Below are 18,698 nucleotides of genomic sequence, written 5' to 3'. Positions count from 1 at the left end.
AAATGTTAGTCCTTTGTTACTCTAAATCTCTACTTTCACTGTTACATCTGAAATTCACACGTGGTGCCTGTGTAGTTTCACTTTCACAACTGAAAGTGAACGATAAAGTGGAGATTTATAGTAAAAAATTACTTAAATATTGTTCTGTTTCTCACCCACTCCTATTATGTTGCTTCTGAAGATATGGATTTAAACACTGGAGTCATATGGATTATTTTATGTTTTTTTTTTTTTTTTTTATGTTATCTTTGGAGCTACAAAGGTCTCATCACCATTCACTTGTTGTATTGTATGAACCTACAGAGCTGAGATATTTTTCTAAAAATCTTTGTGTTCTGCAGAAGAAAGAAAGTCATATACATCTTGGATGGCATGAGGGTGAGTAAATGATGAGAGAATTTTCATTTTTGGGTGAACTATCCCTTTAAGTATGCACTGTTGTGTGTGATTATGTAATTATTTAGTCTCAATTATGCTTACTAATAAGAAACTATACAGACATCTTTATGTGAATTTATCATACATGTTCTGTATCTACTTCCAGATTTCTTTAATTTCCCGATGCTTTTATTCCCTGTAGGGATGTACGGACTACCCCGCCCATGGTACTTTCCCTTGCAGAAATCCTATTGGCTTGGTAGTGGACGCATTGAGACATGGGATTGGCCATGGAGTGGTGGTACTAGACTGAGTGTAATGGAAGAGGACCAGGCTTGTGCTATGGAACACAGACACTCAGGTACATTTCTTTACACACTTCTTGCTCTGTGTTCTGATACTGGGACTGGTTATGCACACATTTTGGGACTAGGAACAGTTCTGTACAATTTGTAGAGATATTTATAAGCATATTATTACATTTATGACTGTTTGTTGCTCAGATGAAACTCGTGGAATTGAAGAAGAGCCCAGTCACTTGCCGCTGGTGGTGTGCATAGACAAACTCACCAAAGTCTACAAGACTGGCAGCAAATTGGCCCTGAACAAGCTGAGCCTAAACCTGCATGAGAATCAGGTTGTCTCCTTTTTGGGACACAATGGGGCTGGCAAGACCACCACTATGTGAGTGTGAGAAATATCTGTGTTTTGTAACATATTGAGGTGCTAATATTCCCTTCTGCTCCTATGCAGTGCCTGTTAGTAAAGCTGACGATGGGACCCGTGTCCTTTCACCTAAAAACTGGACAGCCTATAGAATGTATATTAATTTGATGCTTCTTACAGCAAATCGACTTACTGTCCTATGAATCTCTTGTAGGTCTATTCTCACAGGACTGTTTCCGCCCACCTCTGGTTCTGCGACAATATATGGTCACGACATACGCACAGAGATGGAGCGCATCAGGCAGAATCTGGGCATGTGCCCCCAGCACAATGTCCTGTTTGACAAACTGAGTGTAGAGGAGCACCTTTGGTTCTACTCACGTCTGAAGGGGATGGCCGAGGAAGACATCCGAAAGGAGATGGACAAGTGGGTTAATAAACATATTTTGCCAGTTCGTGATTGGCTTTCTTTAACCCATTATTACCCATACTCATATGCATAAAGTTCATTCTGGTGGTGTGTGTTTGAATGCTCAGGATGATAGAAGATTTAGAGTTGTCCAATAAGCGCCACAGTCTGGTTCAGACTCTGTCTGGAGGAATGAAGAGGAAGCTGTCAGTGGCTATTGCGTTTGTGGGTGGATCTCGGGCTGTGATTTTGGATGAACCCACAGCAGGAGTGGACCCGTATGCCCGACGAGCCATCTGGGACCTCATCCTTAAATATAAACAAGGTGACCTTCTCATCACTAATCACAACATTCTGACAAAATGTTGCTCTTGTTTCCAATTACCTTTCAATAATTCACCAGTTTCAGTTAGATTCACATTTGTCTGGAAATAATCAGTTTACCACTGCAAATTTGTGTGTTTGTGAGTAGGCCGCACTATCCTACTCTCAACTCATCACATGGACGAGGCTGATCTGCTGGGAGACCGTATTGCCATCATCTCTCATGGGAAGCTTAAGTGCTGTGGTTCCCCACTGTTCCTTAAAAGCACATATGGAGATGGCTACAAACTCACCCTTGTCAAGAAACAGAGTGATTCATACACTGCAGGTAAATGTGTGGATACGTGTCTCTTCGTTTGTGGGCTCTTTAATCTTAGAAAGTTGTCCGACAAATGGCAGATGGGGCTAGTATTTGGGAAACCTGTTTGAAATCTTTACAAATATTATTTGTGCTATTCCATATGGTGACACTAATATAGCAGAAAATACACACTTAATGCCTCTGCTCTATACTGTCTAGACCTATCTCTCCATTATCCAACATTATGTTTCTGTCTCTTTTCAGATCAGTCAAGCCAGTCTCAATCCTCTTCGATATCTCCATGTTCAGAGAGCACAGTCACACAGTTCATCCGTCAGTTTGTGGCCTCCTGTCTGCTGGTGTCTGACTCCAACACTGAGCTCTCTTACATCCTGCCTTCAGAGGCTGTAAAGAAAGGCTGTTTCGAGAGGCTGTTTCAGGTACACACAAACACATTTGTGCACACACATTCTTATATGTTGTAAACCTGTAAAGAAACAACCTGATATTATGTAAACTCTAACTTATTTGTTGAAAAGACCAGCATTGCTGGTCACAAGTATGTTGTGTTTTGGATGTGGGCTTGCTAGTGTCCCTACCATGCTTGTTGACTAGCTTCACCAGTAAGCATTACTTCAATCAGCTTCATCAGAAAGATTTGCTGGTAACAACATGGCTATTCTGGTCCACCAGTCAGACAAGCACCTAAACAGTATTAAAGGGGTAGTTCACTCATGAATGAAAATTCTCTCATCATTTACACATCCTCGTGCCATCACAGGTGCGTATGAATTTCTTTCCTCTGCAGAACACATATGAAGATTTTTAGAAGAATATCTCAGCTCTGTTGGTCCTCACAATGCAGAAGAAAGAAAGTCATACACATCTGGGATGGCATGAGGGTGAATAACAAATGAGTGAATATTCTATCACAATCACTTTAACCACAATGGACCAGCATGTAAAATTTTAGTTAAGCTGGTCTTTTCAACAGAGTTGCCTTGTAAGGATTTGGTCTGGTACTTGGTTTGGAAAAGGTTTGGATTTGGTCTGGGACTTAATGGCTCAAATGTTGGGTCTCTGTCCTCAGGCTCTGGAGCAGAGTTTGGATAGCATGGCATTAACCAGCTTTGGTGTGATGGACACCACACTGGAGGAGGTCTTTCTGAAAGTATCAGAAGAGGATCTATCACTGGAAAACAGCGATGCAGGTGCTCGAAGAAGACATGTCGATTAATTACATTGAAAGCCATGAGATCAGCAATTGTATTTTAATGTTGGTTGATGGATTGGTTGGTTCGTACTTCCATTTATCTTTTTGTCTCTCTCTTTTCTGTGTCAGATATGAAGGACTCTCCTGGAGGAGTGTCTGGAGGGAAGCCCTCTAATCTCGTTGAAGGACCACAGTGTGAAGGGGTCCCAGCTGGTGCTGTGATTCGGCCAGAAGTGGAGCTCAGTAACCTGATGATGTCCTCCAGGATGAGTCCAAGCCAGGCCTCCCTACAGTCTGGCTCCTCCCTGGGCTCCGTGAGAGGAGATGAAGGGGGCCTCTACACTGACTTCTATGGAGACTACTGCCCACTGTTTGACAATGGTCAGGACCCTGACTCAGCCAGTCTCAGAGGTGAGGAAAAGAGGATATGAGTTAATAAAGGCTCCTTGCACACTCACATCATAGTGCTTTTTAGTTCTTCGCTTAGAGCCAAAAAGAAGTTTGAAACAGCTGAGCAACAAAATACTGTTTGAGAACACTCAGACACCAGCCACGCTGCTGTGGGAGGCATTTTTAAATGGGCACTTCTTCGATAAGATTTGATTCCTTTCATAGACTAATTTAAAAACAAATCGTATAACACATTCTGGGAAAATGTATCTACATGAATGATCATACAGATGTAGGTAAATTCGCTTCAGCTCCCTAATAACTCTGCACAACCTTGTACTTTATTCATGTTGACTGATCTTAAATGACTGAATGGGAATTAGCTGTCAGCCTCAAAGAAGGTGGAGTTCCAGGTCAGCTACTTATGACATGGACCAATGTAATTTAGAACGTTAAGCAGCCGGTAAGACATTTTCCTGAAACTTCCCCTTGCCAAAAAGTTATTAACCACCAAAATGAACATAAAACACCTTTTTGGCAAGATTTTGTTCTAAATGACATCACACCCGTTCTTTCTTCAGTTTCTTAGGAAGTGTGCAGGGATCTTTAATATATTACATTTTAGGCATCTTTCTTCGTTAAAGGGGAAATTTCACCCAAAAATAATATTTTCCAAGCCAGCCTTCTACATACAATGAAAGTGGATTGGCACCAGGAGCTATTAAGTCCCAAAAAGCACAATAAAAGTCTTCAGAATTGAAATATTTGGGTGAACTTTCCCTTTAATAAGTCAGTTTGTAGTTGCATTGGTAGACTGGGAAGGAGCTTCCTAGCAACGGACTCTTGTGTGGTTAAGTATTTAAAAGGCTTTTAGAAAGTAAGGTTTGTCTGATAACGTTTGCCACTTCTAGACACTTAAAGCCAAAGCAGAGTCTTTGTGAGATGAGCACATCGTTGAAGGGCCTGGAGGTTAAAAATAACAGGCTTACCTACTGATGAGAGTAATATATACTGTACTCTTCATCCGTCTGTGCTCTAGATGAAGAGTCATCTCCTGAAATGGCCATACTGGAGGGTCAGGGCAGCTTTAAACTCGAGGGCTGGTGGCTTAAACTTCGCCAGTTTCACGGGCTGATAGTGAAAAGGTTTCACTGCGCTAAGAGGAACACCAAGGGAATTTTCTCCCAGATTATGCTGCCTGCCTTCTTTGTCTGTGTGGCTATGACTGTAGCTCTGTCTGTTCCTGAGATTGGTAAGATGAAAAGACAACATACATCTTGTTAACTGACAATGTTAAATGTGCAGTTTTCCAATGAAGACTATAGTAACTGTCTTTCTTTTGGTTCTCTAGGTGACCTTCCTCCCCTCATTCTGTCTCCATCTCAGTATCACAACTACACACAACCTCGTGGGAACTTCATCCCTTATGCCAATGAAGACAGACTTCAGTACAGGTCAGACACTGGGTCCATTTACAACATAGATACACAAGAAATACAGTGGAGTCCAGAAGTGTGAGACCACATTGAAATTATTTTTTTAAATTTAAACCTGGAAATATACAAAGTTTAAAAGGATAGTTCACCCAAAAATTGTAATCCTTTTTTACTATAAATCTACACTTTCACCAGCCCTCGTATGCGCATTTATGAGAATATAAATTTTTGGGTGAAAATAATCATATGGTTTTTATTATTTTTCTATAATAAATGTATATAATATTTAAGATTTTTAATTTTCTGATCATTATTTGTATGAAAGATCAGATTTATTTAGAACATTCTGAAATCATGCTGGAATAACATGGATTATCATGTTTAGCAAGAATGTGTCCATGCCAGTGTTGCAATGTATTTTTAATATTATGTAATATTATATTGTAATATATAATTATATTATAAAAATTTGAAATAGAAATATCTTCTCTAATGGTCTCAGTCTTTTGGACCGCTCATTGCTAGTTGGTTGCAATAAGATTTATCTTAATTATTCAGTATTTGTATTAAAATTACATTGAAGACTATGATCTTGCAGTTTATTTTGCTCTCAACCTCTCCTCCAGGAGTAAAGTGTCTCCAGATGCCAGCCCAAAGAAGATTGTTAACACCCTTCGTCTGCCATCTGGAGTGGGTGCGACTTGTGTACTGAAAACTCCCTTTAACAGCACTCTGGACCAACTAGCTCAAACCTTAAACCCTTATGCCAACAACTCCAAAACTCTGGCAGCCCGTTACTTTGACTCTATGTGCCTGGATTCTTTCACACAGGGTGTGCCTTTATCGAATTTTGTGCCCCCGCCACCCTCTCCTGCCCCCTCAGATGACCCAGAGGCGCATTTTGAAGATGGCCTTTGGAACTTCACTGCCGCTCCCCCCACTACTGTCCGAGGTCAGAGATTACAGAATTTAATTTAAAAGAGATCTTTGTGTACATTTTCTAGTGATCATGACAGAAGCAATTCATCAAATGATGATTAAATCATGGAGAAGAACATTTTTACTGGACATTTTTCCACACGCACAGTGTATACAAGTACACTTTCCTAATTTTAAAAGAGCCATTTCATGTGGTGGATCAATGCTGTTCAGTCCCAGTAAATACCGCCAGATCGCGAAGTTAGATTTTGCAAACTGGTGTATGGGTAAATGTGCTAATTATTTTTATTTTAATGAAAGCTCAGCATATTATACATTTAAAGTGAAACAGCACCTCTGTACCTCTGGAGATGATATTAGCAAAGACTGAATGTAGTTCCTTGACAAAAGGTGTGACGCATGCTGACTGATGCTAAAAGTGAATCTGTGTGTTTTGCCTGCATAATTTTTTCGAAAACCTCCTGAATGCCGACTTTGTCTTTTTCCATAAAGCTGTGTAATACAGATTATTTCAGTCATTTGAAAAGGCAACTCTCTCACTGTGATTGTACAGAAATGGCAACATCTCCCCCTACACTGCCTCTGACTATCCGGGAGCCAGTACGCTGCATCTGCTCTATGCAGGGCACAGGATTCTCCTGCCCCAGTGGAGTCGGGGGCCGACCGCCCCTTATGAAGGTAGTAACTGGAGACATCTTGGTGGACATCACAGGCCGCAATGTGTCAGAATATCTGCTCTACACCTCTGATCGCCTCAGACTACACAGGTAACCTGAAAAGATGTCAAAGGGGTCATATTTTTTGTCGTTTTACTTTTCTTAATGAGATTCATTTTTGTAGCTCAGTGAGTAAAGACACTGACTACCACCCCTGGAGTCGAGAGTTCAAATCCAGGGTGTGTTGAGTGACTCCAGCCAGGTCTCCTAAGCAACCAAATTATCCCGGTTGCTAGGGCGGGTAGAGTCACATGGGTTAATCTCCTCATGGTCACTATAATGTGGTTCGCTCTCGGTGGGGGGCATGGTGAGTTGTGCGTGGATGCTGCGGAGAATAGCGTGAAGCATCCACACGCGCTGTGTCTCCACAGTAACGCGCTCAACAAGTCACATGATAAGATGTGCAGATTGACATCTCAGATACGGAGGCAACTGAGATTCGTCCTCCGCCACCCGGATTGAGGCGAGTCACTACACCACCACGAGGACCTAGAGCTCATTGGGAATTGGGCATTCCAAATTTGGGAGAAATAGGGGAGGAAAAATTTCAAATAATCAAATCTCTTTGCATATGTAATAAGATACCTTGCTCCCTCGCGAGTTTGCTGTTGGGTCCAATATAGTTTGCGTTGCATCATCCTTCAAATACAACCTCTTTACACAAGTTAGTGTACATGGTACACCAAGCACTTTTAAAACATACATTTGAAAATATCTATTTTTATTTCTCATGATATGATCCTTTAAATACTGCCTTCTGTTTAATTATACATTTGTCATGTAGGTATGGAGGCTTCACTGTAGGCAACATTCAGAAATCCGTTCCAGCATCCTTCGGGAGAAAGACGCCACCTATGGTGCGCAAAATAGCAGTGAGACGATCCTCACAGGTAAGAGAACATCTTCACTTTTTTTATATACATTTCATTCTCCAGAATCTAGTGTTTCACTAGCTTCTTTATAAAGGAATTGCTCACCAAAATGAAAATTCTCTCACCATTAACTCACCCTCATGCCATCCCAGGTATGTATGACTTTCTTTCATCTGCTAAATTAAAATTATGATTTTTAGAAGAATTACTCATCTCTTTTGGTCCTCACAATGCAAGTACATGGGTGCCAAAAAAGGTCCCTAAAAAGTCAGCATAAAAGTAATCTATAAAACTCCAGTGGTTAAATCAATGTATTCAGAAGTGATATGGTAGCTGTGGGTGAGAAACAGGACTTAAAGTATTGACTGCTCAGTCAAGCTCAACTTTATCTTTCACATTCTTCTGCTTGTGTTTTTGGTGATTCACATTATTCATGTATATCACTCCCTAGTGGACAGGGAAAATAATTTTTGATCTGTTTCTCACCTACACCAATCAAATCACTTCTGAAGATATGGATTAAAACACTGGAGTCGTATGAAATACTTTTATGATGCCTTTTATTTGCTTTTTGGAGCGTCAGCATTTTGTCACCCATTGACTTGCATTGTATAGACCTACAGAGCTGAAATATTCTTCTAAAAATCATAATTTCTGTTCTGCATAATAAAGAAAGTCATACACATCTGGGATGGCATGGTGGAGAGTAAATGATGAGAGAATGTTCCGGTGAACTAGTCCTTTACATTTGATTGATTTTTGTAAAAAGAATGGTTAATTTATATATAGATATACACCCACACTGATCAGCCACATCATTAAAACCACTGACAGGGGAAGTGGATAACATTATCTCGTTACAATGGCACCTGTCAAGGGGTGAGATATATTAGGCAGCAAGTGAACAGTCAGTTCTTGAATTTCATGTGTTGGAAACAGGAAAAATGGGCAAGAGTAAGGATCTGAGCGACTTTGACAAGGGCCAAAATGTGATGGCTAGACGATGGGGTCCGAGCATCTCCAAAAATGGCAAGTCTTGTGGGATGTTCCCAGTATGCAGTGGTCAGTACCTTCCAAAAGTTGTCCAAGGAAGGACAACCGGTGAACCGGGGACAGCGTAATGGGCACCAAAGGCTCATTAATGCATGTGTAGAGTGAAGGCAAGCCCATCTGGTCTGATCCCACTGAAGAACTACTGTAGCACATATTGCTGAAAAACTTGATGCTGGCCAAGATAGAAAGGTGTCAGAACACAAGAGTGCATTGCAGCTTGCCGCAGACTGGTCAGAGTGTCCATGCTGACCCCTGCCCTCTGCCGAAAGCGCCTACAATGGGCATGCGAGCGTCAGAACTGGACCATGGAGCAATGGAAGAAGGTGGCCTGGTCTAATGAATGACGTTTTCTTTTAGATCATGTAGACGGCCGGGTACATTGTTTACCTGGGGATGAGATGGCAGCAGGATGCACTATTGGAACAAGGCAGGCCGGCAGAGGCAGTGTGATGCTCTGGGCAATGTTCTGCAGGAAACTTTGGTTCCTGGCATTCATGTGGATGTTTTGAAATGCAACACCTACCTAAAGATTGTTTCAGACCATGTACAACCCTTCATTGCAATGGCAATCACTGATGGCAGTAGCCTCTTTTAGCAGGATAATGCTCAGGAATGGTTTGAAGTACATGACAAAGAGTTTAAGGTGTTGACTTGGCCTCCAGATTCCCCAGATCTCAATCCGATTGAGCATTTATAGGATGTGCTGGGCCAAAAAGTTTGATCCATGGAGGCCCCACCTCACAACTTACAGGACTTAAAGTATCTGCTGCTAACGTCTTAGTGGTAGATAACACAGGACACCTTCAGAGGTCTTGTGGAGTCCATGCCTCGACAGCTCATAGCAGTTTTGGCAGCACGAGGGGGACCTACACGATATTAGGCAGGTGGTTTTAATGTTGTGGCTGGTCAGTGTGTGTATGTATGTATATATATATATATATATATATATATATATATATATATATATATATATATATATATATATATATATATATATATATATATATATATTATTTAGTAAAAAAAAAATGTCTTTCTCGCCAGGTGCTTTACAACAACAAAGGATATCACAGCATGCCCACTTACCTGAATGTGCTCAACAATGCCATCCTCAGAGCCAGTCTGCCCAGAAGTAAAGGAAACCCTGCTGCATACGGTGAGAAGTTCTCTGACTTTATAACTTGCTAGCAGTGTTAACAAACAAACATGGATTGAACACATTGATTGACTGATCTTTGAAGAGATTTCTTTAGAACCTATTAGAGTCCACAACTTTATATAGATTTTATTTTTTTACAAGGTTAGTTTTGAAAAGCCTGAAAACAGGCTTGTGCACCATTCAGATTTGAATTGAGAATGCCCAAGAATCAGGTCGTCTACAAGTAATTTAGCACCAGGTTCTCCACAAACGTGTGGTGCGTGAAGGGAGAGGGGCGGCACTCATCCGGCCGTACCCCGGCCACATCTTAACCATCTCTACTCTCCTTTCAGTCAGAATTCCCTCTTAATGTAACAATACCGCAGCAGCACGGTACTCCGATTGAACCTCGCGTTCCGGCTATCCCAGGCCAATCGGAGTATTGCGCTGCTGCTGTATTGTTACTTTAAGAGGGGATTCTGACTGAGAGGAATTTAGTCATAATCCCACAGATAGTAGCTTCGCACCAGTGGCTGCTTTGCCAAGCACATGCACCAAATGTCCGAACCTGCGGTTCCTCTCATACCGAGAGGGATTACTATTGCAACAACATCAGTTGGGTAAAACTAACCTGTCTCATGATGGTCTAACCTAGCCCCAGGAATTTATTCAATACCTGAATTTAAATTGAGGTAGTAAACAGGATGCAGAAGTAGACTTTTTTGTTATTTAATTTTTCAAAATTTTTCCGACATGAATTTACCATAAACATGTTGTTGTATACGCAATATTTGAGGTGTTTTCAGAAATATTAGATGATATTGATTATTTGTATTTATATTTAATAAACGACGACTTCATTTATTCTATTGCTGCTAATTCAAATTCAGTTAAATTAATTCAAACTCTGACTCATTAATTGATAGGTTTTTTTAATTCAGAATTTCTGAATACCTTGTACTGTATGTGTTTGTGTGTTTACAGGCATCACAGTGACCAATCACCCCATGAACAGGACCAGTGCCAGTCTTTCTTTGGATTATCTGTAAATCTTACTTCCATCTCCACTTTCTGTTCCAAGCTTTAGACACTAATTTCTTATGTCCAGTTACTCATCCGCTCTTCATTTTCATTCTAGGCTCCAGGGCACTGATGTGGTTATTGCCATCTTCATCATCGTGGCCATGTCCTTTGTGCCAGCTAGCTTCGTGGTCTTCCTGGTGGCAGAAAAATCCACTAAGGCCAAGCACCTGCAGTTCGTCAGTGGATGTGACCCTGTCATTTACTGGCTGGCAAACTACATTTGGGACATGGTAGGGTGAAGGAGACACTGTGTGTGACTTGCTGTCTTTGCACAAACAAGCACTGTCGTCCTGAGGGCTATATTGGTTTACACTCAGATATCCTTTTGTTCTTTCTTTACTAGCTGAACTACCTGGTTCCAGCCACATGCTGTGTCCTTATTCTGTTTGTGTTCGACCTTCCTGCATACACGTCGCCTACCAATTTCCCTGCAGTTCTCTCTCTTTTCCTTCTTTATGGGTAAGTACAAAATAATACAAAAATGTTGGTAGTTTTGTTGTTCGTTTCCCCCTCAATCTTCCACACACTATTTTTCTAGATGGTCTATAACCCCCATCATGTATCCAGCCTCTTTCTGGTTTGAGGTGCCCAGCACGGCGTATGTTTTCCTCATAGTCATCAATCTCTTTATTGGCATCACAGCCACGGTGGCCACATTCCTCCTACAGCTGTTTGAGCGTGACAAGGTACATCAGAAACAAATTCAGTAAAACTATTGTTTAATACATTTACATTTTTCAATTCAATCACTTATGTTTGTCGTTTTCTACATGACAGGATCTGAAGTTGGTGAACAGCTATCTGAAATCTTGTTTCCTTATCTTTCCCAACTATAACCTGGGTCATGGATTGATGGAGATGGCCTATAATGAGTATATTAATGAGTATTACGCCAAGATAGGTGTGTTTGTGTGTTCTTTGTCTCAGAGCACTTTTCTGCCATATCAAGGCAAAACGCTGTTACTACGCCTGAAAGCGAGGAAAAAAAAGTTTTTTTCAGGAATTTGTTGTTACTGAAATTTTTTGCACTTTGTTTTGAGAGTGTACACTCAGACAAACCTGTCTGTCACAGGACAGGTCATAGTCAAAAACAGAGTTTTTTAAACTCTTTGTTGCCAAGGACCTCCAAAATATAATATATAGACATAGAAATATATTTATAAAGACATAATTTTGCTAAATTTAAGTAATTTGCAAAATGCAAAATTAAGTATGTTTATATTATATGGAAGTATATATTATAATTTTTTATATATTATCAGTGTACTAAAGCCAAAACAAAAGTTATTATTAATTATTATATTATTAATATTATCTGGAAAATATTTTTTTTCTACCCACTGTTATTGCTAGAAATAAAAAAAATTATTCAATTCATTTATACTGCTTTTCACAATAAATATTGTTTCAGAGCAGCTTTACATAGAATAGTTTCTAACAACCCCCAGTGAACAATCTAAAGGTGACAGTGGTGAGGAAAAACACCCTAGAACTCTTTGAAATAAATAAGAAATATATTTTTCATAAAGCTATATGCAGATTAATTTGTACAGTTAAAAACATTGCTGTCAGTAGAGTAATCACAATTAAAGGGATAGTTCACCCAAAAATAAAAATTCTCTCATCATTTACTCACGCTCATGCATCCCAGATGTGAATTACTTTCTTTCTTCTGCAAAACGCAAACAAAGATTCTTAGAAGAATATCCCAGCTCTGTAGGTCCATACAATGCAAGTGAATGGTGGCCAGAACTCAGAAGGTCTAAAAGCACAAATTCAACCTAAAATACTAGTGATTTTATACATCTTTTGAAATGATATGATAGGTGTGGTTGAGAAACAGATCAATATTTAAGTCCTTTTTTTAACTATAAATCTCCACTTTCACTTTTGCATTCCTATTCTTTTGTTTTTTGGCTATGGCATTCTACATGCATAGGTGGATATTTATAGTAAAAAAATTACTTGTATATGGATCTGTTTCTCACCCACACCTATCATATCACTTCAGAATACATAGATTAAACCACTGGAGTCTTAAGGATGACTTAAATTCTGCCTTTATGTGATTTTTGAAGATTTAAAGTTTTGGTCACCATTCACTTGCATTGTATGGATCTACAGAGCTGAGATATTCTTCTAAACATCTGTATTTATGTTCTACAGAAGAAAGTCATACACATCTAGGATGGCATGAGAGTGAGTAAATGATGTGAGAATTTTCACTTTTGGGTACACTATCCCTTTAATCTCATGAGTTCAAAGCAGTCTTCAGAGAATGAAACCACAATGTCAAATTTGGTAAATGTTATCTATTTTACTGTTTAATATATTTTTTTTGAAATTTTTCACACTTTTTTCACTGACATCTTTTGCGGCCCACTAGCACCCTCTTGCGGCCCCTTGGGGGTTGCCGGACCCAAGTTTGAAAACCCCTTAGAGACCTGATTTTAGTCATAACTCAATGTTGGCAAAATTGTGTACTTTTGTGTTGTTTTACTGCTATCTGCTCTTTTCAGATGTCTAAAAGCTTTCTTTTCCCTGCAGGCCAGTTTGATAAGGTGAAATCTCCATTTGAATGGGACATTGTGACACGAGGACTTGTGGCAATGACCATCGAGGGATTTGTTGGCTTTCTCATCACAATTCTGTGCCAGTACAATTTCCTCAGGAAAGCTCAGTGAGTGTGTGGTTTTGTATGTGTATGTATGTGCGCTCTTTGAAAGTTTAATGTGAAAATGTTCTAGAGGTCACTGTTTTCTTTTCGATGAAGGAGAGTGGCTGTCAACAGTCAGCCAGTTGAAGACGATGATGTCGACGTGGCCTGTGAGAGACGCAGAGTGCTAAGAGGAGATGCTGACAATGACATGCTGAAGATTGACAACCTCACCAAGGTCAGACAATCCACTCACATTCATTCAGCTGTGACAATCCCTCTGGCCTCAAAAGACCTTATCTCAGAGACCGCATCTTCTTACAGGTGTACAAGTCTCGCAAGATGGGGCGGATCCTGGCAGTGGACCGCTTGTGTCTGGGGGTCCGTCCTGGGGAATGCTTCGGGCTGCTGGGGGTGAATGGTGCAGGGAAGACCACCACCTTTAAAATGCTGACAGGAGATGAGAGCACAACAGGGGGAGAGGCCTTTATCCAAGGACAAAGGTGCAGCCCACCTCTGATGTCATAGCATAGTAATAATTAAAGGTGCTCTCAGTAATATTCGTATTTATGAAGATACACCTAGTTCACCCAAAAATTTGAATTCTCTCATCATTTAACCTCATGCCATCCCAGATGAATATGACTTTCTTTCTTCGGCAATACACAAATGAAGATTTTTTTAAAAGAATTTCTCAGCTCTTTTGGCCCATACAAGTGAATGGGTGCCAACATTTTGAAGCTTCATAAACCACACGATTTAGCATAAAAATAATCTATATGATTCCAGTGGTTAAATCAATGTCTTCAGAAGTGATATGATAGGTGTGGGTGAGACACAGATCAATATTTAAGTTATTTTTTGCCCAGTAGGGGGCATATGCATTGAGAATGTGAATCAACAAAAACAGAAGCAAAAGGATGTGAAAGTGAAAGTTAGAGAGGAGATTGACTGAGCAAACTTACTCCATTGGTTGAACCAATGTTGCTTCGTCGGGCTGGATGGATGCTCCAACAATTAGAGTAATATCACCACAGTGTTTATTCTTTTTAGGAAAATCATGCTACCAATTGATTACTTATACTTGTCTCTGCTTATTTAGCTGGGATTGCATCAAGCATTTTAACACTGAAAAATGAGTTTGCAAATAAGTCTCTTGTTTTCCTGAAGTATCTTGCGGGAGCTTCTTCATGTGCAGCAGAGCATCGGTTACTGTCCTCAGTTTGATGCTCTGTTTGATGACCTGACTGCTCGAGAACACCTGGAGCTGTACACACGCCTCCGCGGCATACCCTGGAAAGATGAGGAACGGGTGAGCGCACGGACACACACTGCAAATGGTTGCCATGCACTTATCACTGATAGTCAAGTGTTTAGCCATGAGTCAGAGCTCCTGAAAGCTCTATTGAAAGCAGCTTGAAAAACAGTGGAAGAGCACTTGGCAAACAATTATAGTTAATTGCTGTTTGAAGTTCATTGTTAGATTGTTCATCTTGTCAGTCATCAATTATTCCACTTTTTATGTTTCTTAGTGTTTTTCCCAACCACATATGTTTTTATATCGCTCTCTCTCTCTCTTTGTCCTGAAGGTGGTTCAGTGGGCTCTGGAGAAGTTGGAGTTGTCCAAGGATGCTGATAAACCTGCTGGCACTTACAGTGGAGGAAACAAGCGCAAACTCTCCACAGCCATTGCTCTGATTGGATACCCCTCTCTCATTTTTCTGGTTAGATCTCTTTATCATTGTCCCCTTAATGTTTTCAACCCTCAGCTGTTTTGTTAAGCAGGCTTCATCCTTTAGAACAGAGCATTTCACCACGTACAGCCCCCATTATGAATTCATCGTTAATATTTATCAATAGCTTATCAAATGTGTATGGATTTTGTCCATTTTCAAGAGTATTTATGGTAGTTCTCTTTATTGCTGAATCACAGCACAGTTAGAGAGCTAAAATAATCTGCAAAAGGAATGAATGAAATAAAGAACAAAGAATATCTGAGTAGGTTATAGCTGATGTTACATGAGCAGCTGTCAGTTTGCATTCACGTTCACAGGAACCGTATGTGCACACATGTGGTCTGTCAATCTAACATGACACTCTCAATCTCACTTAAGAGCCACTCATCAGTGCAAATCTGTGCCCAACCCATTTAAATAGCTCAACAGAGAAATATGCTCATCATTATAACAGTCATAACAGGGAAAATAAATCCTTTATTTTAAAATAATGACATTGAGACACCTTAATTATTGCGCTAACTTCACCGCAAAATGCTAAAGAGGGTGAATAAATAATTTTGACTTGTCAGTGGAGCAGTTTTGGTGTTAACATTGGATATATTTATCTTGTTTTTGAACATATCTCATTTGAGTGTGATGTTGAACACTCAAAATGTTTATTAGCTGGCATTGTCTTGTGAGTGACAACTGAACATATCCGTTTTATTAATTAATTAATCGGGACACCATGTAATTAATTTGATTTAAAAATTGTAATCGATTGACTGCCCTAATATATATATATATATATAGTAGTATACTGTATACACAGGGTTGGGAGGGTTACTTTTGACATGTATTCCACTACAGAATACATGCTGTAAAATTTAATGTGTAACATATTCCATTAGATTACTCAGGTTCAGTAATGTATTCTAAATACTTTGGATTACTTCTTCAGCACTGGAATATTTTTTAACTTGTTTTGACGATTAAAACTCTGCAAGTACAGTAAGACAAAATATACATGTTAAAAATACATTCTCTTAAAAACCTAAATATCTTATGCAGTGTTGTTTCTAAAACAAGATGAATCAAATGTATCTTGTTTTAAGGATTTTTAGATATTTTTACAGGAAAACGATACAAAATGTATGATCAAGAATATGATATTTGCCCTAACATCAAAGGTCTTACTAGAAAAAAAGAAATTATGATCTAACGTGAATTTTCTTGATAAAAAAAATATGATTGTGCCTGTAACATGTGCATGTCAAATGGCAAGAAATAGCATTTTAGCTTAGCATAACGCTGACAGTTTACACAAGGTATATTTATATTTCTGCTGCTCCAAACTTACTTCAAACTTACATCTCTGTCTGCAGTATGAATGTAACACATCATAAGAAAGTGTTTCACTGCTGTTCAAATGCACTTTGGATTGCATCATTTATATGTATAAATGTTTTCCATCTGAAATGACTAAATGTTAAATGAAACAAATGACAATAAAATGCAAATTAATCTCTTCAGCAACCAAAATACTTTTTGAATGTAACTGTATTCTAATTACCAATGATTTAATTTGTAACTGTAGTGGAATACAGTTACTTATATTTTGTATTTTGAATTCGTATTCCCGTTACATGTATTCCGTTACTCCCCAACACTGTGTCTATATATAGATACATACATACATATACTAGGTATATATACTGTATATTAATTATTTTCAAAATTAAGAGTGTGGCCACAGGTATCCAACGTTGTGACCCTTGAGCTTTCCATAGTTGAGAAGCCCTTGTTTAGAACGTATGCTTGTTTTTTGTTGCAGGATGAGCCTACCACAGGTATGGACCCAAAGGCTCGCCGTTTCTTATGGAACCTGATTCTTGACATCATCAGGACAGGGCGCTCAGTGGTGTTGACATCACACAGGTGGGGCAACTATAATGTTATTATGTTTTTTTAGAGCTCTGTAACTACTAAGGTCTTTAAACTACTGATGTGTTTGTTTTCCAGTATGGAGGAGTGTGAGGCATTGTGCACTAGACTAGGTATCATGGTTAACGGCAGGTTCAAGTGCCTGGGGAGCATCCAGCATCTCAAAAACAGGTTTGAAAATTCTCAGCTACTGACCATTTAAATATGTGACCCCAGGGGTGCAGCGTTGCATAATTTACCACACTGGTTAATCTTTTATTTCTCTCCTTCGGTTTCTGGCAGATTTGGGGATGGATACATGATCACAGTACGCACTAAGACCACTGGTATTGTCAAGGAAGTGATCCGGTTTTTCAACAGAAATTTTCCAGAGGCCATACTAAAGGTAGAATGGCTTCACTGGCAATGTATATATTTCATATTTAGCAAGATATCATAGTCATATAAGACTATGAATTTTAATGAAGTATTTTTAACTCAAAAAGCTGCAAAATATTAAAAAGCTCACTCAAGGTGTTGTGCAATGCTGACCAAACTAAGTACACATGTGCAAATATTTTGAGTGTGCTTAACTTGCAGTAAAAATTGTAAACATCTGCTTATTCCTCCACCTAAGGAGCGGCATCACACAAAGATTCAATACCAGCTGAAGTCGGAGAACATCTCTTTGGCTCAAGTCTTCAGCAAAATGGAGCAGGTGGTGGAGGTGCTGAGCATCGAAGATTATTCTGTCAGCCAGACAACACTGGACAATGTGAGTATATATATATACATCAGCCTCTCAGTGCTCTCTCGACTTGCTGTTCTTGGAGTTATGATCATGACAAAAGAGTAATGTCAATAATGAAAGTGTCTTAAATGTAAATAGACAGTGAAGTACAGCATAAAAAACTCAACAGGGTTTTTTGTATTAAAACAGGGCTCCTGTATGGAAAACCTGGAAATATCAGGGAATTTTAAAAGTGTTTTTTACATGTCATGGAAAAGGCATGAAAATGTCTATAGTCAATATAATTGTTTGTAATTATGCTCATTATTATCTAACTCTTTGGCTAGAAATTACTTTACTGGATGTGACTGCAATCTCTACGATTGGAAATATCATGGAAATGTATTAGTCAGAAGGTGTGGGAACCCTGTAGGGTACAACGAGGCTAAAGGCACACCTTAAGGAAAATTAGATTTTTTTTTTTTTCTGGTCACAAAATGTGCACGTATCAAGATTCAAGTAATACATTTCTCTTATTGAATATTGATGGAGCAACATCATTTGTGTGAAAAGAAATAACAACAGAAAGTTGTTTTTAATAAAATTCATAAAAAATTCATAAGGCTCCCTTACTTGGTGTAAAATGCCCCCAGGGGGTTATATTGATATTGTGTAGATAGTGGGGCAATAGTTATAGGACACAATTTGTCAACTAATGTAAATAGTTTTGAGACAGCAAGATGCTTTTTTAAG

At 39.2% G+C, this 18,698-nt stretch overlaps 1 protein-coding gene across 1 annotated transcript in view; it reads left to right on the top strand.

Moving 5' to 3' along the window:
* The window catches only part of LOC127637640 (ATP-binding cassette sub-family A member 2-like), a 92,251-nt gene that overhangs the window by 71,136 nt on the left and 2,417 nt on the right, over positions 1-18,698 (top strand). The window contains exons 21-48 of the mRNA XM_052118811.1: positions 581-739; positions 882-1,062; positions 1,259-1,471; positions 1,582-1,778; positions 1,926-2,105; positions 2,343-2,518; positions 3,169-3,289; positions 3,421-3,702; positions 4,721-4,933; positions 5,033-5,135; positions 5,744-6,069; positions 6,610-6,823; positions 7,557-7,662; positions 9,742-9,853; positions 10,820-10,880; positions 10,974-11,148; positions 11,262-11,377; positions 11,457-11,604; positions 11,696-11,819; positions 13,466-13,598; positions 13,692-13,812; positions 13,899-14,077; positions 14,745-14,886; positions 15,164-15,298; positions 17,127-17,230; positions 17,315-17,407; positions 17,519-17,621; positions 17,853-17,990. Coding sequence (XP_051974771.1) covers positions 581-739; positions 882-1,062; positions 1,259-1,471; positions 1,582-1,778; positions 1,926-2,105; positions 2,343-2,518; positions 3,169-3,289; positions 3,421-3,702; positions 4,721-4,933; positions 5,033-5,135; positions 5,744-6,069; positions 6,610-6,823; positions 7,557-7,662; positions 9,742-9,853; positions 10,820-10,880; positions 10,974-11,148; positions 11,262-11,377; positions 11,457-11,604; positions 11,696-11,819; positions 13,466-13,598; positions 13,692-13,812; positions 13,899-14,077; positions 14,745-14,886; positions 15,164-15,298; positions 17,127-17,230; positions 17,315-17,407; positions 17,519-17,621; positions 17,853-17,990 — 4,355 coding nt within the window. The remainder of the gene's footprint in view (positions 1-580; positions 740-881; positions 1,063-1,258; positions 1,472-1,581; positions 1,779-1,925; positions 2,106-2,342; positions 2,519-3,168; positions 3,290-3,420; positions 3,703-4,720; positions 4,934-5,032; positions 5,136-5,743; positions 6,070-6,609; positions 6,824-7,556; positions 7,663-9,741; positions 9,854-10,819; positions 10,881-10,973; positions 11,149-11,261; positions 11,378-11,456; positions 11,605-11,695; positions 11,820-13,465; positions 13,599-13,691; positions 13,813-13,898; positions 14,078-14,744; positions 14,887-15,163; positions 15,299-17,126; positions 17,231-17,314; positions 17,408-17,518; positions 17,622-17,852; positions 17,991-18,698) is intronic.

This window comes from Xyrauchen texanus, chromosome 4 (genome assembly GCF_025860055.1).
Source record: "Xyrauchen texanus isolate HMW12.3.18 chromosome 4, RBS_HiC_50CHRs, whole genome shotgun sequence".
In the NCBI taxonomy this organism is placed as follows: Eukaryota; Metazoa; Chordata; class Actinopteri; order Cypriniformes; family Catostomidae; genus Xyrauchen; species Xyrauchen texanus.
The sequence above is the reverse complement of the archived record's forward strand: the minus strand, read 5'-3'. Positions and strand labels throughout refer to the sequence as shown.